This window comes from Macaca thibetana, chromosome 1 (genome assembly GCF_024542745.1).
Source record: "Macaca thibetana thibetana isolate TM-01 chromosome 1, ASM2454274v1, whole genome shotgun sequence".
NCBI lineage: Eukaryota > Metazoa > Chordata > Mammalia > Primates > Cercopithecidae > Macaca > Macaca thibetana.
This window is the reverse complement of record NC_065578.1, coordinates 60,610,843-60,637,449: the sequence shown is the minus strand read 5'-3', so window position 1 is coordinate 60,637,449 and position 26,607 is coordinate 60,610,843. Positions and strand designations below refer to the sequence as shown.

Sequence of the window (26,607 nt, the reverse complement as noted above, 5' to 3'; positions counted from 1 at the left end):
TTTCAAAAATTCTCCCAGATACATCCTGCAGTAATATGCCAGAAGATCTGGCCTCTTGCCAGAAATGAATTCCCAAACTAACCTTTCCAGCCAAGAAGCCCTTCAGACACTGGATAGCATCTGCCACCTTTAGACTTCTCCACCCCAGCAGGCACTTCCATGCTCAAGCCCTGGCACGAGTCTGCTCCTTACTTCTTTAATTCTCTCCTGTCCACCATTCCTGGTCTTTCTAGTTCCATTCTCTATCCCCTCCCACCCCTCAAGTTAGTGTCTCCCTCCCTCTCCACTTGTGTTTAATCCCTGTGCAGGAATCACGACAGACCCCTACTCTCTCCCAGGCCATGCAGACCAACAGTCCCTAAGGATTAAGAGGAAGTGAAGAAGACCTTGAGCTGCAAACCACAAGCCCTGGAAGGCTTCTGTTGTGAGCCAAGGAAACAAGACATACAGGCAGCATTTGGAGAGAATGCAAAGGAAATTGTGGCATCTGCCTTTTCATTTTCATGAGAAAAGATAGTGAGAGTACAGTGAGATGTCACTGAGCACTGGACTGTGGGTCTTCTGGTGGCCTGGTTCAAGTCCCAGTTCAGTCACTGGCTTACTGAGGGGCCTGAACTTCACCAGACCTCTCTAAGGATACTACAAGATCCTGTTGCTATGCCTTTCTTTACCCTCTAGGAACACCTGCTTTTAGATATCACTGGTGCCAGAAATTGTTGTTGTTGTTGTTGTGTGTGTGTGTGTGTGTGTGTGTGTGTGTGTTTTTAAATCGTTCACAGGGTAGATGGGATATTGGCAGAGGTAAAACTGTTCCTATCTTTCATTGAGGTCAGAATGAACTTGCCTATGGAAAAAGTCAGATCATGGAGTCAGAGATCTAAATCCTAGTCTGTAGCGAGTCAGGGATCCAACTTTAACTTTTCTGCAAAACAGGCCTCAGGATACTAGTTATCACAGCATTTGAGGGAAAAAATAAAAACACAAAATGACTTTCAGATACTGACCTAAAATGTAAGGAGCGTAATTATGTGAGGCACTGATACGATCTAGATGGGAGGTGTGTGTGTGTCAGGGTTTCATCTGAACCAACAACCCTGGATAAAAACCGAACAATTTCCCTCTGCGCAGTCATAGCTCTGTGTATTATCCTAAAAGCCCAAACCCGGAACCAGTGAGCAATACTTTTCTCCTGCTTCTGAGGATGTGGTAGGATTTAGGGTTTTATGGCAACAAAACTTGTCTTTGTTAAGACGTGACTTGCAAAACAAACCCACATGGGAGAGTTTGCAGTTTCAAATGACAGTAATTTTTTTTTTTTAATGCTGAAACAGCAAATGCTTTTTATGTTCAGATTTATTTCCTTCTAAATTTGTAGATTAAATTTACAACTAAGCAATATTCATTGCTACAAACAATTAGATTCCTCCCAAATATTTCCAGGGGATATGAGGGGGAGGCTTTCTGATGGGGTTGTGGTTGGGATTTGTGCAAGGTGAAGATCCTATAGCATTGACGGTCTCCGTGAAGGGCCTTCCTAACAACCTGGACTGCACATAGCATGTGTGATTGGCACAGCTACTTGGCTTCCCTGTCAGGGATCTATGCTTCTTGGAGGCAGGTAATATCATTCTAACACAGACAATTTAATTTATTTTTTACCTTTTTAGTAGTGACTTCTGAGATGGAGATCTCACAAGCAAAGATTATTGAAGACTGATTCACGAATGTGTGTTTTTTTTTTTTTTTTTTTTTTTTTTTGAGACAGAGTCTCGCTCTGTCGCCCAGGCTGGAGCGCAGTGGCACGATCTCAGCTCACTGCAAGCTCCGCCTCCCGGGTTCACGCCATTCTCCTGCCTCAGCCTCCTGAGTAGCTGGGACTACAGGCGCCCGCCACCACCACCGCGCCCGGCTAATTGTTTTGTATTTTTAGTAGAGACGGGGTTTCACCGTGTTAGCCAGGATGGTCTCAATCTTCTGACCTCGTGATCCGCCCGCCTCGGCCTCCCAAAGTGCTGGGATTACAGGCGTGAGCCACCGTGCCCGGCCCACGAATGTGTTTTATAAAATTGAGCATGCGTACAAACTCATTCTCACTTTGTTTTCTGATAAATTCCACTTGGTAGTGCTCTACCAGTAACTGAGATTTGGGAACAAACTCCGAATATACACACACAGTGCTAGTTTGAAACAGTCCCACACCTCTATTGTCACTTTATTATCAATTAATAAAATCAATTACAGATGACATGACTATTATATATTGACAGGCTCTTTAAATATCCTCTTGTTAAATCACCATATGGATAGGAAATTCTATTGTTTATTTTGCAAGAATGGTGGTAAGTTCAAATGATATATATACATATACACTTCCATTCTGACTCTGCAATACCAAAAATCTTGCAGACATGCCAATTTGTGCTATTCTAGAAGACAGTTCAATTAAGGAATACTTTAAGATATTTTCCTTCTTTTAAATTAGGAGCAAAACGTCTGAGCTAAAATATGACTTCCTGTTCTACTGCATCAACCTTTCTGTATTGTTCTCAAGGAACATGTTTACAAGTTCAAGTTCAGGTTTAAACTACTCAGGAGTTTATAACGGAGCCTCATTTACATGTGTTCCCTCTGAACTCTGCCGGCCTCTGTATGCTAGTTTCCAAGGCTTGGTGAAGGAATGTTTTACAGTTGGAATCTGGACTGCTTTCTCAGGCATTTCAGACTCAGAGGCTACGCGGCACCAAGTTCTCGTTAGTATTAAAAGTTTCCTCAGGTCTACTCCAGAGACAAAGAAAGACAGAGAGAAAGGCAGGGCAGGGGCCAAGAGAACTGTAGCTTCTTAATTTTCCCTAAAAGGCATTCTAGTTAACATTATAGTTGAAAAGTGAGCAATGGCTTCTAGATGTAGATTCTAGAATCTCGTGGCCATGACTTAAAATTTCTGTGCAATGATTTTCAGCTTTCTGTGGAAATGGTCAATGCACGTTGATTCTCTTCAAATATTAAAACTAGGGTTTGCTTAAATTGTTTTTCTGCCTTGAAGATTAAGTTATGAAGAGAAATGTACCCAGTCCAAAAGAGATCCTAAACCTAAGAGGTTTTTGAGGTCAAAAAGATCTCAGGGATTTTCCGGCCAACAAAGGTGCATCGGAGAGGAAGAAATGGCTATTTTTCCATTTAGAAGCAGGAAGCACTGAAGGGGGTTCTCAGATGCCCACAGGGAACCAATCTGGAGAGAGATGATTTCCTGGCTTATTGAAATTAAGACTCAATCTTGTTGCTAAGCAAGGGTCCAGGAGTTCAGAGAAAGCAGCCATCATCTTCATGGGCAGAAATGGAAAGGGCATAGGAGAAAGAGGACCAAGGACTCTGCTTCTCAACTTCTCTCTGAATCGGAGTTTATCTATAATAGCAAGAAAGTAGGTTCAGCAGTAATAAATCAATGATGCTAATAGTAACTGTAACCTCAGGGCAATGCTCAAGAGCTACTTTATAGCATCTTTTCATACTGGAGCAGTCCTTTCCTGATAGGTGAGCATACCTGGCAAAACTGTAGGTTGTGGCATCCCCAATACCCAGATTCAGCAGCTGCATCCCTGCAGAGTGACGTGTGATGAGTCAGACAAATAGTTCAAGAGTAAGCACTACTGTAGGGGGGTTCAGAGAAGCAACTGCATGGCTGGGTGTGGATGGACTAGGAGTGTGTGGTGAATCTGGATCTCAGTTTGCACCTCTGCTAAGAAGGGAGGAAGACTACCTTGCTAGCATGGTGTTGGTAAGGATGAAATGAACTGATACATGTGTTTTGTCTCCTAATAGGACTGTAATGCAGAGCTGATGCTTTTTTATTTTTGGAGTTGTTGGGGTGGGGGAAGGGGATTCCTCTCTGTCTTGGGGGAAGACAGAAACCTCATCTTCATGTGCTAGATCATGGCCTTTTCTTAACCTAGTTCAATATTGAGCCGTCACTTTTCTTGCATAAAGTTTAATAATAGCATGAGCATGCTAGCTACATGCAAAGCTTTTAGTCTTTTTTCTCAATCCCCTGAACTCAACCTAGCTCAACGCTAAAAAACATTAAGCGTTTTCTAAAACCAAATAAATGTGAATATGCTTCTAAATAAAACCCTCTGCTGCAAAAATCAGAAGGCTCCTCTTACTGGATAAGGACATGAAGGAAAGAAGAATCCATTTAGAGGATGTTCTGCAGAAATGGATGATAAAAATGGTTTCTTTGGGAGCAGCAGCTTAGTTACAGTGATTGGGTGGAATTGGGGCTTGCAACTCTTAAGAGTTTCTCAGCCTTTAGCCAGGACTGATTGGCTGATTTCCAGAAAGAAGATAATTTGCCTAAGAGATAATTTCTCATTGGTCAGTCAACTCCAAATGACTGAAAATCATGTGTTCTTTCTTTTGTGTATTTTTTCTTCTTTCTTTTTCAGAAATATCTATCAAACTTTGGTTCATTTTCCACTACCCTTTGGACCCCTGCCAATAATGGCTGCTATAGGAAGCCTATTAAACATAACTGCTAACGTTACTTTTTTTTTTAAGCAACTCTGACAAAATGGTGAACAGGAGAAATTTGAAACTTAAAATGGTTTGCAGATTTTCCTGAGGATTTAATTTATCCATGTGGATCCTAATGGTTTTGAAGACAAAATAATTTTTTAGTTGATTTAATAGTTGATAGTTCAAAGTGTTTCACACTTGTTCATGTGTGGGTAGGCAGATTCAGAGCTAATCTCATTTCATTTATGCTGATTCTTCTGGTAAAACAGTAGTTTCATTCACCTGTAATCTTTTTTAAGAAACAGAGGGCACCAACTTTGGAAGCGTGCTTGCTTGATCAAGCTATGTGGAAGGTGTGTGATGAAGAGGGGAAACTATTTCCTGGAAGTGAATCCGGCACCAGGAGGAGCAACGCTTCTGTCCTCTACCCGCTTACAGTTACCTACTCAGCGCCTGGCATCCCTCGTCGGGGCTTCATTCTGTGCCTGCTTCTGACTCAAAGCAAGCAGCCAGGAAGGGGTGCAAGGGGACAGTCCTGATTTGACAGTATTGACCCCAGGGCTGAGGAGCATTAGCGAATTCCATAAGGAGTTTCATCCAGCAGTTGTTGGCTTACAAAGGTCACTGTGATGCAAAGCCCAAGGGATGAGCCAAGCAAACCGCCTTCCTGGAAGACGGTGGGGGTGGGGGAAAGGGAACAATGATGTTAATATGGGGGTGGTGTGAAGGGAGTTTGGTACATCTTTAGACTTCAAGACAGGAAAAAAATATTTGGGAAGAGGCCAACTGAGAGATACAGCGTGGCCCTAGCTAAATAGTAATGATGTAACAAAGAGCAATATTCAGCACTATCCAGATATCAGAGAGAACAACTGGTGGATACTAAAGTCATTATAAGATGTGAAATTATACCTCTCACTGCTTCATTATCACTATATTTCATAATATTTGTCTAGAAAGGCACACAAAGCCTATCAGGTTAAATTAATCCTAATGATCAATTTTAGTTTTATTCTAATTAAATAATTTCAATTTAATTAATGCTAGCACAGAAATTAGTCAAAATTACAAATGTAAATGCTGAACTTTAAATCAAAGGTCCTCCCTACGACCTGCCTCATGTAGAAGCACTTTAAAGTGTTTGCCTGTGAAGGTAGATGGGAATTTTGACCTTTGTCTGCACTGTGAAGATCAGAAGATAGAAAAATATGCAACAAAAAGCTGTCCAGGAGTATAGACAGAAGCACAGGTTACACACACACACACACACACACACACACACACACACACACCCCTGCACGGCAGTCTACGAAAGTAAATCCTGCAAAGTGAACTTCTGAATTACATGCATTTGTTTCTTGGAATTCCAATGCATTTGAGTCAGTCTAATGGATATTGGGCTTTTATAAAACACCTTTGTAAAATGGAAACCATGCTCCCATTTTCTAAGCCACATATTAAACCACGAGTCCCTTCCTTCACTCATGGCAGGTCCCTGCATTTCAGTCCTGCTCTGTCTCTGATTAGCTTTGGGGCCTTGCAAGTTGTTTCAGTTCCCCAGGCTTTGGCCCTCTTATTTGGAGGTGCTACTTTATTAAAATGATATGAACTTTATTCCAAAATATTCTTAAAGCTGTATCTGAAAAATGATGGGAGTCTGGAGTAGATAATCTTTAAGGAAATTACCAGCTTCAGTGTACTGTATTCTAAAACTTTGAAAAATACTGGCATCTTAAAATGGATTTGAAAATGGTACAGGGCACATGTGTCTGAGTCATCATATAAAGACATTTAAATATCCTTTCTTCCCTCTTCGTAAAAATCCAAAGTAGACACTATTCAGAGCTCAAAAAATTTGTGGAAAAAGGAATCTGGCAAAATAGACGTTCTTTTTTCCCAAAGAAAAGAAAAGAAAAAAAAAGGTGGGGAGGATGATACAAAAATCTGAAAGAGAAAAAAAAAAAAACCACACACACACACAATAAAGAGAAATACATGTTCTTTTTTTGTATTTAAAAAAACATGTACTGATGAATTATACTTAATAACAGGTCTGTAGTGCCACTCACTCTTCATCTTAAAAGAACATTCTACACTATCACTGTTATCCATAAAATAGTCACAACTTCTTTCCTCAAAAGGAGGCCTTCATCCATGATCCTCCATCTCAACTTGTTCTCAACTGTATATGAGAACTATTTGTAGCAATCAATTCACTATTACTGTTTGGGGACATTACAGAACAGCAGAGTAATTTAATAATATAGTTGATTAGTATAATAATCATCATTAAATTTAGTAATGATAGTGGGATTCCCCTTAACTTGGTTAATGATCATGGACAATTCATTTCTTGACTGCCAGTGGTAGAAATGGTTTTTGAAATATTAACTTCTGCCCCATGGGAATGACACTTAGCCCATCACATTTAATTTTTGACCTTCACTGAGCAGCACGATCCTAATCCCTTTGATTTTATAATCTTAACTAGGAAACATTAAAATATGGATTGACTCCAGTTGGCAGGAATCTTTATGTTCTTTTCACTAAAAAAGCTATAAATTCAATGGTTGACCTTTTATTTCCAGGTCACAAATGACACCCACTCAGTTTTGTCCGTTCACACAGGATTTATGTTAGGGTCTACGGGTATAAGCCATGAAAGTTGAACTTTAATGAAATGTCTTTCAAAGATGTGCACTTAACCAAAAATTCCTCACAAAAAAATTAGCAGGTGGCCTTTTAAAAACAGCCATTATGTCCTCAGGTTCATTGCTGGCCTCCACTAAGTCTATTTTTCACTTGTAATAAGTTTCTCCTAATATCATTTTTCAGGGGGTACAAATTACGCTTGTGTTTGGGATGACAATAATACCTTAGTTCCCAATTCAGGCTTCTAACCTGAAAGATTTCTGAGATGCTCTCTTTCCCATAACCACAATTCATCTCTCTCCAGTTGAAAAATGTTCCTTGTCCTTTTCACAAAATCAATCGTATTGATGGGAGGTATTCTGTGTTGTCAATCAGGGAAATGTGATTTGATGGGACCCCAAAGCAGCAAGACAGGGAGAGGAATACCAAACCTGCTCAGGTCCACACCATCGGAGTGAGATCGATGTTTCCCATAATACTCATCCTGTCATGTGGCACCCTGTCACAATTAATAATGTAGAAGGAGCTGATTAACTTAAGTAAAGTGCTCTCTGCTGTGTAAACACATAAAGATCTATGAGGCAAAAAAGCGGGGGAGGGGGCAGGAGAGAACAAAACGTCATTTTTATTTTTCACGTGTACACGTTCTCACTTTCTATTCTTCTCTTGTAACAATTACTGTACCAGCCACTCTAGCAGAGTCAATAAATTGATCTGGGTCTTGACGCAGCAGCAAGGCAGACTAATCTGATACACCATTATCTGCACTGGAGAATGCTGGGGGCTCGGGGGTACACTCAGGTAACACAGGGCAAAGAGAAGGAAGTAAAGGCCAGCCAGCCTTACTCTAGATAGGTAATTAATGTTCAGTGTGGAGCTTCTAGACTAGATGGATGCATATGTAGCAGGTGTGTGTGTGTGTGTGTGTGTGTGTGTGCATGCGTGTTAGGAAAACGAAGCCTTCACCTTGGCTAAAAGATGCAGCCTAAGTAATACCGTATGCACCACTTATTTAAGTCCCTGTGGTATTTCAGTCACTCATACCAATCTGCAATTCAATGAGGATCACCACCCCATTAGAACTAATCATGTCAGCTGTGTATCTGACAAAATAAACATTCAGAAACTGTGCTCCTAGGTTCAGAACTTGTTTCTGCACTGGGATGTTTTTTTCCTTCCCTCCCTGATCCAGTATAAAATTTAATCTTTTTTAATATGAAATTATAAGACACACAGAAGCTCTCCGTATGGATTCCTCAGTGTATCCTGACAACGAGAAAGTGACGATGTTAGCTGAACTTTAACTTGCTCCTTGGGAGTATGCTAAGTATGATCTCAATAATAAATATCATTCCACTGGGTAATGAGAGAATTAATGGCACAACTTATGGAAAATGGACACAGGAGGATGGGGTGAGAAGAGACTCAGCTCAGGGACAACGTTACCAGATTACATCTGGGGTTACCATTTCTGTTTCTTCTTCATGGTCACAGGCCCCTTGTCCTAAAGATAAATGAGCAGGACCCTGCCTCCAGTGCTCACAGAGCTTCCCTCCTGAGGGCTGCAAAGGCAGCACCACACATTGGCTGGGCAGGGTGCTGGGGGCTTTACATCCTAACCAGACTGAGTCTTTACACAACTCTAAGTAGAATGCAGGCATTCATTTATAATTTTATAGATGGGACATCTGAAGGTCAGAAAGGCTAAAAATTATTCCAGCGTCACATACTGAGATCAAACTCAGGTCTGTCTCCCTCCAAAGCTTCTACTTTTTCCACTGCCCAGAAGAGGAAGGTACCTCATGACCATAGGTCTCAATGCTACTACTGCCTGTAAAATCCTATATCTCATGAGGATTGAACATAGCAAGGCAGAGGTTTCTTCACACATAGAGATCCCACTGTGCCCGTCACCTGCTTCCTATCTCCCACAGAATAAAGTCCAAGTGCTTTACTACCCCTGGATAAAGGTATGTATTTATTCATGACTAGACCCTGATCTAATGTTTCTACCGTCTACTGTAAAGTGACAGACACACCAAACAGAATAGGGTTCTTTAGACACACACCGCTATTCCTTTGCATGCACTGTTCCTCCTGCCTGGTCTGGAATGTTCTCCTCACCAAGTATATCTGTCTCCTTCAAAACCACTCATGTGTCTTCTCTTCTGGCATATCTTCCATGTGCTCCATGCTTCTCCCCAGAGTTAGTTACTGAATCTTCTGCATGGATCATACCTATTTCAATTTCTTCACCGATCACATCTTAGTTTCTTTACTTTTCTTTCTATGAGCTATGTATGGCGGAGATGGAATAATGTACATCTTTAGCCTCCCTTCCAGCTTAGTATGGTGCCAGGAATATAGGAGGTGTTCAATACATTCTGGCTTCTTTCTCCTCCTTAAGATCAATCATGTAGCTGGTGGGTGGGAGAGATGAGCTAGGAATCCAGGTATTTTGATTCCTAGTCCAGGATTTCTCTGTGTACCAAGATGCACAAGTCCCTCCTGTGGTCAGTTCCCTCACTAGACCTACTGTGTTGTTCTTCTATCCCCCCAGTACCACTCCTTCCCCATATATGCACAGACACACTGCCAGAGACCAGTGGAAGGAAGACTGTGCTTGAGAGGGACAGAAGCTGTGTGTCGTAAGGGCTGGCCTTACGTTTCCCTTCACTAGTCAAGGCAACAGGAGATATGCAGCCCAGTCCAGTCCTGGAGGGCAGCAAAGGGTGCGTCCCACATTATTAAGGCAGCACTGTGAGGGTCCGAGGTTGCCCTGTGCTGAGAACAACTGTGCCCGGTAGCATCCCCATTATCCCAACACATTCAGACTCTGAGGAAGGAGGGTGTTGAGGGTGAGAAACACAGGGCCAGGACAGCCTGTCCTAACAACCCAGTGTCCCTGCTCCAAGACAAGGGATCCGGCTTATCACAAGCTCATGTGACTCATTAGTTAAATGTGTATAGTGTTTGGAAAGTGAAAAGCCAATCAGAAGTGCTAGGTTATATCATCTCTGCTGTAAAGGGAGCAATGTGAGACCTTAAGAAAAATTCTCATGCAAATATTTTGGGGGAGGCGTGTGCTGTGGAATGTAATTCAATGAATAGACTCAATAGAAAGGCTATATCCCAAAAAGACGGGCCACTGATCAAAGAATGTGCCTAAGTCCTCAATAAACAAACAAGAAGGTAAGCAGGTGGGTGTGAGAAAAGTGGACAGGAAGAATCACTGAGACCTCGCGTGAGACCTTCGATGGATCTCACATTAGACAGCAAGCTCTGGGCTTGAAACTGTGTGTGTCAGTGGAACGTTCAAGGCCTTAGACTCATTAGAAGCCTGAGAAAGCCTATGTCCAAAAGGATTCCTAATGCTGAATCCTTTCCTTATGTGAACAGTCATTATTTAGAGTGTAGAAATATTCGGTAAGACCAATTCCTTGGGCATGAGATTTCCACAAGCAAGGACTTTGTGGACAGTGAGAACACCACCTGTATTGCATTCTCTCCTCAAAGTTCATGCAGCAGGGCCAGTCAACTCATTTTCCTGTTCTCTGAACTCCTGTTGACTCAAGCTCTGCAAAACCAGGCTCTTTTCTTTTGCAAAGGAAGCATCTGGTTCCAAGTCATAAAAGAGAAACCCAGAACCTATTGCTGCCTGTTTGGTAAGCACTCTGGAGGGCACCCGGGGGCACTGTTTCACAGAGCTCCCCTGCAACCACAAAGGCACATATACTCCCACTCAGCCTTTTCAGAGTCCATGTTTAACCAGTACACGGTGACCCAGCCCCATGGGAGCTGGTCTGCACAAAACACCAGGACTTCTGCCCAAATCCTGGACCTCAAATAGAAGCTGAAAAGAAATGACCTCTGCACAGTCACACGCACAGCATATACGTCTCCTAAACACATAGGGAGTGTGTGGAGGAAAGGCAGAGTAATCAGCCAAGCATTCAGAGACAAGAGCGTCAAGTGCAACTACTGGAGTTGAAAAGTGCATGAAACCTATCAGGGAACAGGAAAAAAGAACACGGCAGATCCTATTAACAATCTATCCACTATCTACTGCCCCTTTTCCTTGGGACAATTTTGCTTAGAGAGGCAAATGTGACTGGTCCTAGGTGATGGGTCATGATTTGAGCCAATCAAGATAATCTTCTGCTGGTTTTCTCAGCATCCTTTGCAGCTAGAGATTAAAATGTGACCCAGATTTAGCCAATGAGACCTACAAAGAAATTTGCTAGCAGGGTGCAGAGGAGGAATAGCAGGGCCTTTTCCCTGATATTAGAGGAAAAATAAGGTATGAAATGCCTATGCTATTTGGAGCTGCAGCAGCCGTGTTGCAGTCAGAGGCTCTCAGCATGAGGCTGAAAAGGCAGCATACTGAGGAAGGCAGAGCAGAATGTTAGGAAGGGCATGGGTTCCTGCTGGCCTCGTGCAGCACTGAAACAATGCTAACACCCATTCACTCACAGATTTCTTGTTACGTGAGAAAAATAATCCTGCCTGCCTTACACCACACTTAATTGGGGTTTCTTCTATGAGGTAGATACTATTATTGCCTCCATTTCACAGAAGAGGAAGCTGAATTTTAAAGGGTAAGATACACAAGACCACTGAGATAAATGGCACAGCCACGATGTCAGAACAGGTCTGTCCTACTCCTCAAATCCTGACTTTCCCTCCTGTTCCCCCAGAGAAACCTGCTAAGTACCCAGTACCTTTCCCTTAGTACCCTGGAATGTCACTGATCAGAAGCATTGTTATGGAGACCCATCTAACAGCTAGAAATGTTGATGGCATTTCTGCACTTGGCACTATGGTTTTCTAAGTTCCATGCACGGCTATCATCAACTTCTGATCTACTTCCTGTCAGTTCTCTCCACCAACTCACAGCTCCTTTCTCCAGCTGTTTTCCTGACATCATTTTCTGTCCCCCTTTTCCCACAGTTCCAAGTGCTAACTGAATGGATAGCAGATTTTTGGTCTTTTCCCTTCTTCTCCCATACAATGTAAAATTTCCTGTGAAATCTCTTTTTTACCTTCTCCTTCTCTACTGCCACTGTTCTCATTTTAATACTAAAAAAAAGGAATCAAGAAGGGAAGCAGTATTTACTGAGCACCTATTGTGTGCCAGATACTATGGTAGAGACCTTAATTATTACAATAATCATCAATCTGTTTCAACTAAGAAGATCCTCCAAATCTTTGTGGAGCAAAGGTGACAGGAAGAACAGGAATGGAGAGAAAAGGTGAACAGTATCTAGAATTAATGGCTCAAACTTTGTCCAGAAGTGAAGTTTGTGGCATGTCTACAACATGCTGCCAAATTAAAACCTGAAAGACAAAGACTCTGTTTATTGAAAAATTTATTTTAAGAGTGTCTCATAGCCTGTCAGTGAGTCAGCCGCCAAGTGTATGTGAAGAGAATGTGTCAAGAACTTACAGGTTGGTGTGGGAGCTGGGGAAGCTGGGACGATTCACTCCTGCCCACAGTAGTACGGAGGGAGGCGAAGCAGATTGCATGAGTAACTCAACTCTGCGAGGTGTTGCTTACTATTCAACACCTGCTACTGGAGCTGAGAACATATGAGAAAAAATGACCAGGCACCACCTCGATTTAGGTACCTCCTTTCCCTTTAGATTCTGGGTGGATGCATTCACTTCCTGCCAGTCCTTACCACTCTCAGAGACATCATCTCCCCTTGGGAAGGCCCTTCTCAGGCACAATTTAGCATAAGGGGAGAAACAGTGCACTTATGCTGCTGCCTGTACAAGGGAAGAATAGCCGTGCCCAATTTAAATAGGCTTTTGGGCACCTTTAAGGCTGATGCTCAATGGAGCAACCTACAGGGTTAGGATCTTGCAGGGGGTAGGGGGAGGCTTCCTAATTTGTTAGATGGTTGCTTTTGGTAAGTAGGTTCTGACCATAGAACAGCAGGTGCTGAATGGCTGATACACAAGTCCTTCCTTCATAGGACATGTGGAATCAGAAGTGGATTTGTGTCCTGGCTCTACCGACCTCTTGATATGTGGTTCTGGGAAAGTCACTTCCTTTCTTTAAACTTCAGTTTTTTTAACCTATACAGTGGGGATAACAATAATAATAGCTCTGCCTACTTCAAAGGTTAACTCTTATAATTGAATGAGAAAATACTTTGTAATCCAGAAAGTAAGAGTTTAGTTATTAACCAAACAATGAAAGCTATCATTTGTTAGGTGTTCATTAGGTGTTAAACACTTTTTTTACACTAACAGAATTTAAGACTCAAAACCATAGGGTTGTGTGTGTGTATATATATACACACACATTTATATCTCACTATTTTCACTATTTTACAGTTAAAAAAAACTAGACTAGATAAATTGAATTACTGTGGAAAAAAAACAAAAACCCAACAACAACAAAAATAAAACACAGAGAATGCTTCTAAGTGATGGAATAAAGCTTCAACTAAAATCTGAAAATAAAGGAGTTATCTTAGCTGCTCTGCTATCTGGTCTCTGGACAAAGGCTAGCTGTTCTCACAGATGCAGACTAATATCATTAGTAAAGGTCTTCTTCCCAGGCAGGATGAGAGAATGAATTCAGTCTTGGTTTTACAGAGACATAAGCAGGAGACTGGGGCAGATCTTCAGAAGAACCAAGTTCAGCACAGTCCCACTGGAGCCAGGCAGCACTGGGACTAACCTCAAGGCTTCTGATTCCTTGATATAAGAGTGTGAGTCAATCTTAGACTCTTTTAAAGAGAAAATGGTCAGTAACCTTTCACTACAAACAATTGGGGATGCAGATAAGTATTTGGGAAAAACATAAGTTTTGGAGACTGGTTCAAATCTCAGCTACCTCAATTACCAAGGGACAAATGTACTCTTCTGAGACTTCAGTTTCCTCATCTGTAAAATGGAGATGTAGCACCAACTTTAGAGGGCTCTTGAGTATTGTAGCGAGTGTAGACACAGAACCTAGCATGCATGGGTGCTGTAGAATACTCATTTGGCCAATAAGACATTGAACTTGGCTCAAAGTCAGGAGAAAATGGAATTTTATCTGCCATTCCTCTCTAATCTTGGGAGTTTTCAGCTGTGTGGGCTTGAAACTGAAATGCTCAAATCCACTTCTAATTAGAAGATGAAGTAGGGTTGCAGGGTGGGAGAGAGAGAGAGAGAGAGAGAGATAAATTTATTTATTATATATAATAATGAATAAATATTTATTATTCTTTAATAATTATAATTATTATTTATTATCATAATAAATAATATACATTTGTTACAATAATAAATAAATTTTAAAATATATCTTATATAATAAATATATATATAAATTATATATATATAATTTTTTTTTTTTCTCTAAGGAAATCTGAGTTTCCTGCCTTTGTAACTCTGCTGCTGCTCCTTGAACTTCTGTGTGCTAACTAACCTTCTACACCCAGGCAGCTCCTGTCAGGGTGGCCAGGAGCCCGGGAATGGCTTCAGCTAACTCAAATGCAATCTCAAGTGAGCCGGGGTGGGCAAGTGAGGATGTACCACTAGGAGGGGGTGTTTCTTGGAAATGAGGGGTGAAGGGGTTACTGGTTGAGCCTTGTGCAGCAGTAAAGGAGTCTAATTTTATCTGGTCCAGAGAAGATGGAACTGAACATGTCTCTCTTATTGGGATGGGCTAAAACACGATCTACCATCTGATTGGCAAAAGTTAAAAGCAGGGAAAAGTGTACAAGAACTATATCATTAGGCCCAAGCTAGACAAGGACAAGGACAAGGACAGAAAAACTATCCAGCCTCTTCTGCTGCTTCCACTCTTTGGAAAGTTCTTATACCCAACTCTGCTGTCTTAAAGCCTCTTAGACAAATCCTTATAGTACTGGTATTACACTGCATTATTGATGTTGATGTTGTCATTACTATTATTTCTTCACATATGCTTCCTCTGCTAGACTTCGAACAACTCGGGGAGAGTTTTTATTCCCTGTACTTTGTAGGTGTTGAGGCTATATTAAGTAATTAAGTAAACACTAAATGATTGAAGAAAGGAACTTACGAAGAGTTCCACAGATGGCCTAAGCTTTGGTTTCTCAGGTAGAGCTTCAGGAATATGACACACAGAATGGCAACAGCTCAAAATGCTCTCCATGATCTCTACCTCTCCCATTCTGGGTGCACCCCCGCCAGAGGCAGACAAGGGGTGTCATGACCATACTTTAGCTATGCAGGGACCTCACCAGATCAGCCGGCTTCCAACACAGTGAAGTGTGTGGCTTGTGCATGCATTTGTAAATTTCATGAGGCAAAGGCAATCATACTGCTTGCAAGTCAGGCAGCTAAATGATTTATTAAGCAAAGGTTATAGCACCTGTGCCTTTTTGTCAACAAATCGGGCCCATGCCATGCCAAGTGATTCTTCTAATAGTCTGAATGGTAATTTGGTTTTAAACAGCATTTCGGATACCACGATTCTGTTGATGCAAAACAGTGATAGATTTGGGTGGTAAGGAGGAAATGCCTGTTTTTAATATTGTTTGCACTCATTTTTCATTTTAAAGAATTAGTCCTCATTGGAGTTCTGCAGGTGAAGCATTTTATTTAAACCTTTTGATTAAACTAGAACCTGAATCAAAATGAGTTCTTTGCTCAGTCCTCCTGCGTGGAAATTGGTATTTCTATTTATTACCTGATGATGAAATATTAACTTTTTTTTTCTTTAAATAAATGCCTCCTCTTAATGGTTCTCATTTTCAGGGATCAGATTAAGTTATGGGATGCAACTGAAATGGCCATTGGCTTTCTGCTATTTGAAACAATGGCAGGTTCCCTATCATTACATTATATCATTCAGTGGGCGTGCAGGGCACGTTAACAGTGTCTAAAGTGAAGTAAATACTGTATACCCCAGAGACCTTTCTGTAGGTTAATATCAGCTGTCACGGGACAATGTTGAAAAATAAGAGATTCAAGGTGGGACAAGCGGCCACAGTTTCTCAGTGTTGATGGTTGTTCTAAAGGCTGTAAGGAGGTAGCCACCTCTCATCTCAATGATCAGTTACGATATGGAGAAGGAGGAAGAAAAACGATATGGAGAAGGAGGAAGAAAAACGAGAGGCAAATGATGGTAGCAGAGGTAGCAGACAAGTGAGGCAAAAGAATGGGACAGATAAGGCAGGAATGTTCGAACAAAGCCGAAAGCCAGGGCGAGATATGCAATGCAACTGGAAGGCAGTTTGAAAGAAAACTAGCTCAAGGCAAGGCTAAAGGGAAGGCAATTCTGCTTCAGTCAAGGGAGGAATTCTCTGGAGAAAAAAACAGACTACAAGCGAAAGAGGAGGAAAAATGGCTTTCAATTACCCATGTTATCTTTCCCTACCAATCATTACAGATGATGAATAGATGCAATAAAAGCCAATATTCAATTTTTCCAATTTACATGGTAAGAAGGCCATAATATACTGTTAAGGGGAAGAAACAGCAGGCTACCAAACAGTGTATATAATATGATCTCACTTTTTGCAATATATTTGTATGCACAGAAACACTCTGGATGGATTTATATAGAAATGTTAATAGTAGGACTACAAGTGATTTTTATCCTTTTTCTCATCTGTATTTTCCACAATTAACATGTATTATGAATATAATAAGAAAAAGTCATATTTTGTAAAGTTCCTTCTGAACCATTTAGACTCAGCCAATGTATGCGGAGTACCCACTATGTGCTGGGCATGATCATTAGTGCTTTTCTGAGCAGTCAGCACATGATTACTCTGATCAACAGTCCACTTGCCCTGACTGTTTCACAGAATTTTTAACTCCTAAGAGGTGAAAAGGACTTTAGAGCTTATTTAATGATTCTGTTTTAAAAATTGTGGTGAAATACACACAATGTAACATTTACCATCTTAACCATTTTTGAGTGTACAGTTCAGTGGGATTCGGTACGTTCATGTTGTTGTGCAAACATCACCAACATCCATCTCCAGAACTCTTTTCATCTTGCAAAGCTGAAACTCTGCACCCCTTTAACACTGACTCCCCATTCTGCCCTCCCCCTAGCCCCTGGCAGCCACTACTCGACTTTCCATTTCTATGAATTTGACTACTCTAGGTACCTCACATCCGTAGAATCATATAGTATTTATTTTGTTGTGACTGGCTTATTTCACTGAGCATAATGTCTTCAAGATTCATCCACGTTGTGGCGTGTGTCAGAATTTCCTTCCTTTTAAAGGCTGAGTAATATTCCATTCTACGTACACACCATGTTTTGTTTATCCATTCGTCTGTCAATGGACACCTGGGTTGCTTCTACCTTTTGGCTATCGTGGAGAATGCTGCTACAACCATAAGCAAACAAATATCTCTTTGAAACTTTGCTTTCCATTTTTGGGGGTATACACTCAAGATTAGATTTTAATGCAGTCTCAGGGATAAAAGCAGGGACTCCACCAGTAGTATTCCTGAGAAGTGAGCATCAGTGTCTGTTAGAAAATCCCCAGGGAAAAGAGCTCACCAGCTCATGAGGCAGTAACATAGTACAGTGGTTAGAGGGCATAGGCCTTGGTGTCAGACAGAACTGGGTACAAATTCTTGCTCCACTCCTGACTATAGTATGGCCTTGGGAAAATCAACAGTCTCCTTAGTCTCAGCTTCCACATCTATAAAATAGAGATCTAGCCTATTAGGTGACTATAAAGATTAGGTGCATCACATACTTGATGGACTTAGTACATAGAAAATGCCCCATAGAAGCTATATACAATCAAATAACTCTTTTTCTTAAAAAAGATCTCATGATAGTCGGAAAGCTGCCTACTTATGATGCCTGCATTGGTTCAATTTCTACCCACTTGAAAAAACAGAGACCCCATCAATTCCATCTTCTACAGGATGATGCTTCAGACATTTTAAGAGATTTCCACTGGAAACTGGTCTTTGGGAGCAGAAAGGCCATTTTAGTTTGCATTTGTTTATAGATTTATGTACAAGATACTGCTTCTACATTTAGAAAGCTTAAGTATCTGCTTGGGTGACGCTTCAATTCTTATTCCTCCATAGGTAGAAAGCAAAATTTTGTTTTCCCAGATAACTTTTCCTGTAATTCAATTAATATAAATGTCATGCTATATATATCAAGGGTGTCAATATAGAAAAACACAAGTTTGCCTAGGAAATATGCAGACCATGTTCTAATTATATTTTTAAAAATTCTTGTCAAAAATTCCTCTTCTGAACAATGTCCTCTTGAAAGGGAACTTCTTTTTTCAGGTATATTATTATTTTTATTATCTACATTTACATATATCTAACACTTTAAGTGGTTCCAGAAAATAATCCCTCATTTAAGGAAAGAGTTAATATATATGCTTTAAAATTAAAATATTTAGAATACATAATTTTTACCTCAAGATATCTTTTTTTGGGGGTAAAATGACAACTCTATTAGCATAGTTTCTCATTAGACAATTGGGAATGACTTTCTTCAAGCCAAATGTGGCAGGTGTCATTGTGGTAAGAAAAATTTAAGCTGTTGTCCCCATGATGCCAAATATTTAACAGAAACCAAAAAAAAAAAAAAAAAAATTCAGTTCCAGATGCCAATATTGGGCCTACATGACATCATTCATCCAGATGCGTGGAAAATCTGGATTTTTAAGAATTGAATTTTTGTGGTCAGCGTTACGAACACTCAGATTCTGGGTTAAGTGAGGCATTTGTGAAGGAAAGCCACAGTGGAATATAATACATTTCGATTACAGAGAGAGAAATTGAATGGAACACAGCGTACAATTTCAGGGCTGTGAATCACAGCTTATATAAAAAATACTATGTAAAATACAGACAGGACATTTCAAAGCTGCATTTTAAAGGCTCTTAATGAAGCAACTTGAGGACATTCGTGCTTTGGGAAAATGAATCATCCAATATAGAGCCACTATCTCCAGTTCTCCCCCTCTCATTGAACTTGGACACTTACGCCAAATGTACAGAATTAAATTATGTTCTTCTGTTTTAATGCTTTACAGGTAATTATGCAACTTCAAATTCACCAGAAAAGTGTTTGAATATTTGAAGGTATGTTTAAAATAAGCAAATAACTGAAAGAATTTTATGGGAGGTACTGAATAGGAGATTTTAATCTCAGATGCCATGTGCAGGCCAGTTTAAGAAGAAACAACAGAGGTGGGAAATTCAAGAGTTAACCTTCTCTCTCCCCTTTTGGCTCCCCCTCTCCTCCCAGCTGCCTTCTCTGCTGATGCTGTACTTTCTGTGACCCTGCTTCAGTGTGAGGAAGGCTTCAGATACAATGCAGTTTAACCTGTGCTGTCGACATAGCAATAAACCAAAGCCCTTTACAGAGGGAGCAAAGGGACCCAGGAAGGCAAATCTATTCCATTCATATGCACCTGGCCATAGTTTTATAAACGGAGGCGAATAGTTATAAATTAGGCATCTGGAGATTCCACACACAGGCATGTGCACAAAATTGCTCCAAGAATGTTTTCAAACACCGTGCTAAGAACCTTACAGAGAAAATACTTTCCTTAGGTTAATTATGATAAAATATGGTCATGTTCTAATTAGGAAATCAGAGAGTAGTTTATTTCAAAACGTGAATGTAATTCTATTTCATAAACCTCTAAATGCCTCTACCTATACTAACTTTGAACTTAAAAAGTCTTTTACTGTTTCTCAATATACAGCAGCCATTCCAAAACTTTTCAAAAAGATTTCTTCTCCTTGACCTGGACTAGCACAAAACACAACTGTCTATGGGCAGACAAGCTCTGGATGTCTGGGCAGTCCTCTTCTCTCAATCACCTGCTTCAGATATGACTCATACACACCCCTCACCACCCACCGCACCTTGCTCCCCCGTGGCCAGCAGTAACCACTAACAAACACGTCTTATTTCTGGACCAACACCAGCAACTTAATAGGGCTCATGCACCCTTTTCCCCTCTCTCTTTCAGAAAGCTTGCCAGGTTCCTGGGGACCCTCTAATGAATACAGAGGAGTGGCTGGTCCCTCCATGCCCAGCATGCACTCTGATGTCACTGGTTTTACTTTCAGGTTCTGTAGGGGCCTGCTTCTGTCTGCTTGCATTTACAGGGCCATGAATTCCTAAGAGGGAACACACACTAGCTAACCCTGGGAAACCTTTTTTGCCATAGCTAAAACAGCTCTTCTTCTACCCACTCGATACAAGAAGCAAAAACTGCAGGCAAAGTTTTCTGTGATTTCTGAGAACACATGGAAATGTGGCTGGGATCAGGAGGAAAGGGAAGACTGGACAGGGTCTGGAAAATGCGGCCTTTTGTGCCAAAAGACAAGTTAAAATGCACCTGATGAATAATACAAGCTGCACCACATACAGAAAAGATGAGAGCGGCCCACCTGTGTCTGTTGAGGGATATTTACAAAGCTTGGATCCCGTGGTCCAACACTGACGAATCGGTTTGCGGGGGAGGTGCTGGGTGTCGAGTAGGCTGTGAAGGGAAGGGACACATGCGTTCAGGAAGCGGCACGAGATTGCACACACAAACAACACCAAAACACACAGTCTCTGAGCCGACGCAGCTGATTAACAAGGAAATGTGCAAACACTGTAGCTAGCAAAGGGGTCTGGCTAGCAAGGGCATTTTAGATAGTCAAAAAAGGGGGAAGGCGGATTGGCTTCCAAAGACCGTTGGGATATAATGATGTCAAACTGATGCTCAGACGAGCTATTTTCTCCTTCTACCATACAAATTAGAACATGCAGGACATTTGCAAAGTATACTTTCTGAGTTAAACATGAGCTCTGGGGTCAGAAAGAGATATCCTAGTCTTTAGAGCAGAGGGAGAAAGAAATTAGGTAGGAAGGGGAGGAAAGCAGTTCATTTTACAAGCTTGCTTTTCACACCGTTACACTCCTAAAAAAATCAGGAAATGGTCCTGTGCCTCTACAGCTAGAGATGGAAGAGGAATCTTTACAGAAGGAACTAATGGGTTCTCCAGGAAGGAGGTAGAAAACCATTTCAGAATAAGCTGTCTTTATAGGCCCAGTTGTGTCTAGAACCTTTATGATGCACAAAATATGCTTTTCATATTAACATTTGTAGTCTTCTCATCCTAGGACCTTTCTGTTCAGGCATAAACTATCAAGACCCTTTGTGAACTAAGATATCACACTGGAACCTCAGGTAACACACTTCAGTTTACTATCCTTTCTTGGTTCATGGAAGTTTTGTTGTTGGTTTTCGTATTTGTACTTAACAGCTTCTTTCTACTTTAGTGGGAAAAAATTCAGTGGCTTTGGTGTTTCACTGGCTCATAAATCCAAAGGTACATTTTGTCTTTTGGTGTCCTGCAATTCACTTCTTTATCACCAACTCCAAGGATTTGTTCACATTCTTCCTCTGAGCTAGAATCTTTAGACAGTTACTTAAAAATTTCAAATGTCTTAACAATAATTAAAAAGGCCTAAGGTTTTTAAACTAACTCTAGACACATACCATCTAAGAAACAATCTAGGTTTTTAAGCTAACTCTAGACAAACACCATGTAAGAAACAATCAGGATATGCAACTTTTTAAAACACAGATAATTGAGGGCATGATATCAAATTCCTGCCAGATTTTTTTTTCCTTATTGACATCATCTGCTCCTCTTACTCTGGCTTTCTGTTTTACAGAAAATTGCTCATACTTCTTGTTTCTCTCATTAAACAACTCTAGGGATAAAATTTCCACCATCTGGCCCAGGCCCTGTTGGTTGTCTTTGGTAAGAGCTAAGCCACCCAAACAGATCTGCAATGGTCATGTGGATGTGGACGTGGCTGTGTTAAAATGGCACTGAACAGAGGTTGAGCATGAGGGTCCTTGATGTCTCATTTAAATAAGAAACATTTTTTGTGATAATAGTATTTGTTTAAGGAGGATCTATTCAGTAATGACTTTATTTAAAATGATCTAAATGTATATGTCATACTGTCTAGCAATGTGGATCTACTGATTTTGTCTCTAGCCCACGCTATGCCAGATTAATTTGAATAGATTTGAGAAATACCTCCGCCTTTAGCCATTCTGCATGTACCTCTCACTTACTGGCATGGGGGTAATTTAATTTTTTTAAAAGCTCAGTAAAATAATCTATATTAAGTGTTCCATTCACCCCATGGCTTTATTGATATGCTTTGAGAAACAGCAACATAAAGTTTATAAATTGAAAATGATAGAGTATAATTATCTGATAGTGTGTTCCCCTGCTCTTAGAGTACAAAGAGGATGTGGGAGGGATAAAGAGGCAGCTAGGAGGTGAAATAACCTGTTGAACCTGTTAGTGGTTAGGGAAAAAAGTGTTCTTTCACACATGAATAGGTAGGTAGGTTGAGAAGGAACAAAAAGGAATGAAGGGTATATTAAGGTATGAAGGCTGAGTGATTGATGACAGACGCTGAAACGTGAGTCCATGTTTGATGGCCCTAATAGAACAGTGTGCACCCGCCTGCTGCTCATCATAGACGCATAGCAGGATTTCCTATGACATTCTTACCATACCGGGGACATCCAAAACAAGCATGCTAACTGATCCCAACACAGAAGCCATTCTGGGGGTTGGGGGGGTGTCATTTTTTTGTGAAGACAGTTTCACTATAGCAAGCTTACTAAATCGGGAAAGGTATCTATATTATATCCCATCATCTATTTTTGCTTAACCTCAATTTCTCCATTTGAAAGAAGATTTAGGCCGGGCGCGGTGGCTCAAGCCTGTAATCCCAGCACTTTGGGAGGCCGAGACGGGCGGATCACGAGGTCAGGAGATCGAGACCATCCTGGCTGACACGGTGAAACCCTGTCTCTACTAAAAAATACAAAAAACTAGCCGGGCGAGGTGGCAGGCGCCTGTAATCCCAACTACTCGGGAGGCTGAGGCAGGAGAATGGCGTGAACCCGGGAGGCGGAGCTTGCAGTGAGCTGAGATCCGGCCACTGCACTCCAGCCTGGGCGGCAGAGCGAGACTCCGTCTCAAAAAAAAAAAAAAAAAAAAAAAAAAAAGAAATAAGATTTAGCATACAAATACTTTAGCTATGCAAAATTTCTATGAGGCCAACAATCAGATACTTTCCCTTCTTCAGTCATGGGACAAAACTTGCAGTCTTAGTTTTACAACATCCCAGAAGCCCTTTCATACTCTCAAGGCCTACCAGAGCTTCTCCAAATTTTATTCTAGTTCTTTAAAAAAGAGAACAATGGTAAGAGAGGTGCTAGTGGGTTTGCATTTATATATATATAAACTACAAAAGTCTACTAGTCTTTGAGTACCCAAGTGAAACAATGGGACAAATGGTGCCCAGGCAAATTTATTCCATAGAAAGCTAGCTTCTGGGAAAAGCACACAGGGAAAATAAAGGAAGGAAGAACGAAATTCTGACTCATCTTCTATTATTCCAGCAGGGTGGTCACCTATAACAGGATGTAGTCCCAAAAAAGATACAACATAAGTTGAATTTGATTTTCCTAGAGAAACAATTGAATAAGGGAATTACACTGTTGAATAAAACCTTAATTGAAACTTTTTGTTAAAACAATCACATTTACCATAGTGAATCAATTATACATGCACAGTTAAGAGCTTACAACATGAATATCAAGTAAAGGGGCAATAAGGTAATTCATTACATACAACTGTGTATACTATGATATATCATATTCATATCCTTCTTAATTATAATTCTTGACTTATTTACAACAGCAATAATCAAAGCTGTAGGTAGAGCTATGAAAAATCATAAAATCCAGAAAATTCTGGGGAGATTACTGTAGGACATTTTTGAGAATTCTGGAGGGGAGATTCAGAAGTGCTTGATGACTTATTGATAAAGTCAACAGGGAAATCAACTTGGCTACATAATCTCATTATAAGAATCCTCATGGCAAACATGACTATTAAAAATCAAATAATTGATTATTTGGCTGCTTCTGAAACAGAAAGTGTTTGCTTTTTGTTTTAGCAGCCATTTTACCTATATTAGCGATAGTGCTATGAACCATTTTCCTAATATTGAAGAATGTTCCTATAAGAAGCTTCTGGCAAGCTCTCATTCACACTAATCTGACCATATTTTGTCTCTCTCTCTCTAATGTATTTCCTCACATTATCCAAGAGTCTTAGTTTGGCCAGCACTACAGCAGTAAATTTCAAAATTCCAAACCAGAATTTGATCCCATATCCAGAAAATTTGCGTTCTTTCTGTGTTACCCTCTTAGGGTAGGCATTGCTAATTCTCTAATCCTTCACTTAGACAATACCGGTCCTGCCTTCCTAAGATCAGTTGGGGAATGGCTCAAGAACAGTTCTCTCTTTATGAAGAATAGTTTGACAGGGCCTCTGAGGATGCTAGGAATTATCTCTAGGGGCATTGTGGGGTACATGGACACGAGGGAGTGGGGTGGAGAGGGTTAGTAGGGGGAATCACCCATCAGTGCTGCTTTTTTTTTTTTTAATAGTGATGGGGGTCTCCCCATGCTGCTCAGGCTTGTCTCAAACTCTTGAGCTCAGGCAATCCTCCCGCCTTGGCCTCCCAAGGTGCTGGGACCAAGCACTGCTCTTTATCATGGCGGATGTCCCTGAGAGGACCGAACCGCCTCTACGTCCTCAGAAATGAATGTGGCTCACTGACTGCTAGCCAAACAAATTCCAGTTTTTGTTGCTCCTGTGGTAGGTTTCCTTTTTGCTTTTCCCAAATGGGAAGGTATAAGGGATATATCCGCAAAAAGGAATCATGGCATTTCCAGATGAATTAGTTTGGAGTCTGTAATAGCCTTCACTCAACAATTACACCTGAACATGGTGTTGAGAACGTGGTCAAACTGATTTGAGTGGAGATGCTTTTGTCTTGTCTTTGGAAAAAATATGACTGAAGAAGAAGATATTAAGATACTAAAATATTTATGCCGATGTCAGTGATATTTCTTTATTATTTTTGAGATGGAGTCTGGTTCTGTCGCCCAGGCTAGAGTGCAGTGGCATGAACATGGCTTACTGAAGCCTTGACCTCCTGAGCTCAAATGATTCTTGTACTTCAACTTCCTGAGTAGCTGGGACTACAGACATGTGCCATCATGCCCTTTTAATTTTTAAAATTATTTGTGGAGATGAGGTCTCCCTATGTTGCCCAGGCTGGTCTCAAACTCCTGGGCTCAAGTGATCCTCCCACCTTGGCCTCCCAAAGTGCTGGGATTACAGGCATGAGCCACTACACTCAGCCAGTTGATGTTTCTTTAAGATAAAAATAATATTAATAAAATTCCCCAAAACTGACAAACTAGAAAATGTGAATTCATATTGGTTGGTTTTGAAAGCAGGTAGTTAGTTTCAAGGTTTAGTTCAAATTTAGCAATCACTAAAATACATGTAATCACAGAAAGGCAGAAAAGGGAGAAAATTTAGCCAGATTTCTTCTGTGTAAAGGGTAAACCTGAAAGGAGAGCTGCTCTTTGAACAAACAGCCCTCCATATACCCACAGGGTGCCCAGAAGGAGGCTAAGTGGCTGGTTTCACCTGGGCCTGACCTACTTGAGTGACAGCCAGCTCCTCTGGCCGCAGCTAGGAGGAAAATGTGAGGAACCTTGGCAGAAAATATACGGCAGGGTGAGCTTTGAGGTTCTGAATTTACTTCCAGATGCAGGAAGCGATGAGGTACCCTAAACCCTGGCAGCCTGGTCTATAAACCGACATGAAGTTTGAAGAAAAATTGGTCTGTTTTATCAAAGACTCCAAATATACGGAAGTAGCAAACATTCACCCCCTCTTCATTCCCTTAAACTCGATCCACCAAGTCTAGCTTCCGCAGTGCATCATAGAGACATTTTAATAGATTCATTTTTTTCCTCTCTCTCCAAGAGATATTTCAACACTTGCTACGTGCCAGGCTCTGTACTGAGCACTATGGAGGCTGCAAAGGCGAGTGAGACACACTGTTATCCCTAACATGTTAGAGCCTAATGGGGAGAGATAAGTACAGAAGATGGAAACACGAGTGCCTAAAAGTAATATAAATAAAACTCTGCAGGGTGTAAAGGACAGAAAAGTGACACTGGCAGGAGGAACAGGACAAGCTTTACAGGGGAGATGGAGAGGGCTTCTGGGATGGGCTGTGAAAGATGTGTTGGTTGACAGGTTCCAGTGGACTGAGGCCACCAAGGGCACAGCACAATTGGAGGAACAGAGGCAGGGAATGGAGCTAGCAATTGCAGAGGGAAAGGAGAAAACAGGCAACTTGCAAATTACATTTTGCCATACAGCAAGGAAAGGTAGCATTTCAATGATCAGGGACCTGAATGTTTCAAATGACGGGGAAGAAGCCTGTTGAATTTATTTTTAGAGGAGGAAATAATTTACAAAATAAACAGACACCAAATTTCAATTCTAATCACTGTTAAGGCAACTAGACATTCCTCCACT

The 26,607-nt window shown here is 40.9% G+C and overlaps 1 protein-coding gene across 8 annotated transcripts in view; it reads right to left on the bottom strand.

The window, feature by feature from the left end:
• NFIA (nuclear factor I A) overlaps positions 1-26,607 on the bottom strand; it is a 383,622-nt gene that overhangs the window by 16,100 nt on the left and 340,915 nt on the right. For 6 of the 8 annotated variants that reach the window (XM_050804192.1, XM_050804202.1, XM_050804220.1 and 3 more), the window contains one exon: positions 20,557-20,648. The exons of the other annotated variants lie outside the window; for them this stretch is intronic. In XM_050804192.1, the coding sequence (XP_050660149.1) occupies positions 20,557-20,648 (92 nt within the window). The remainder of the gene's footprint in view (positions 1-20,556; positions 20,649-26,607) is intronic. 8 annotated transcript variants of the gene reach the window in all.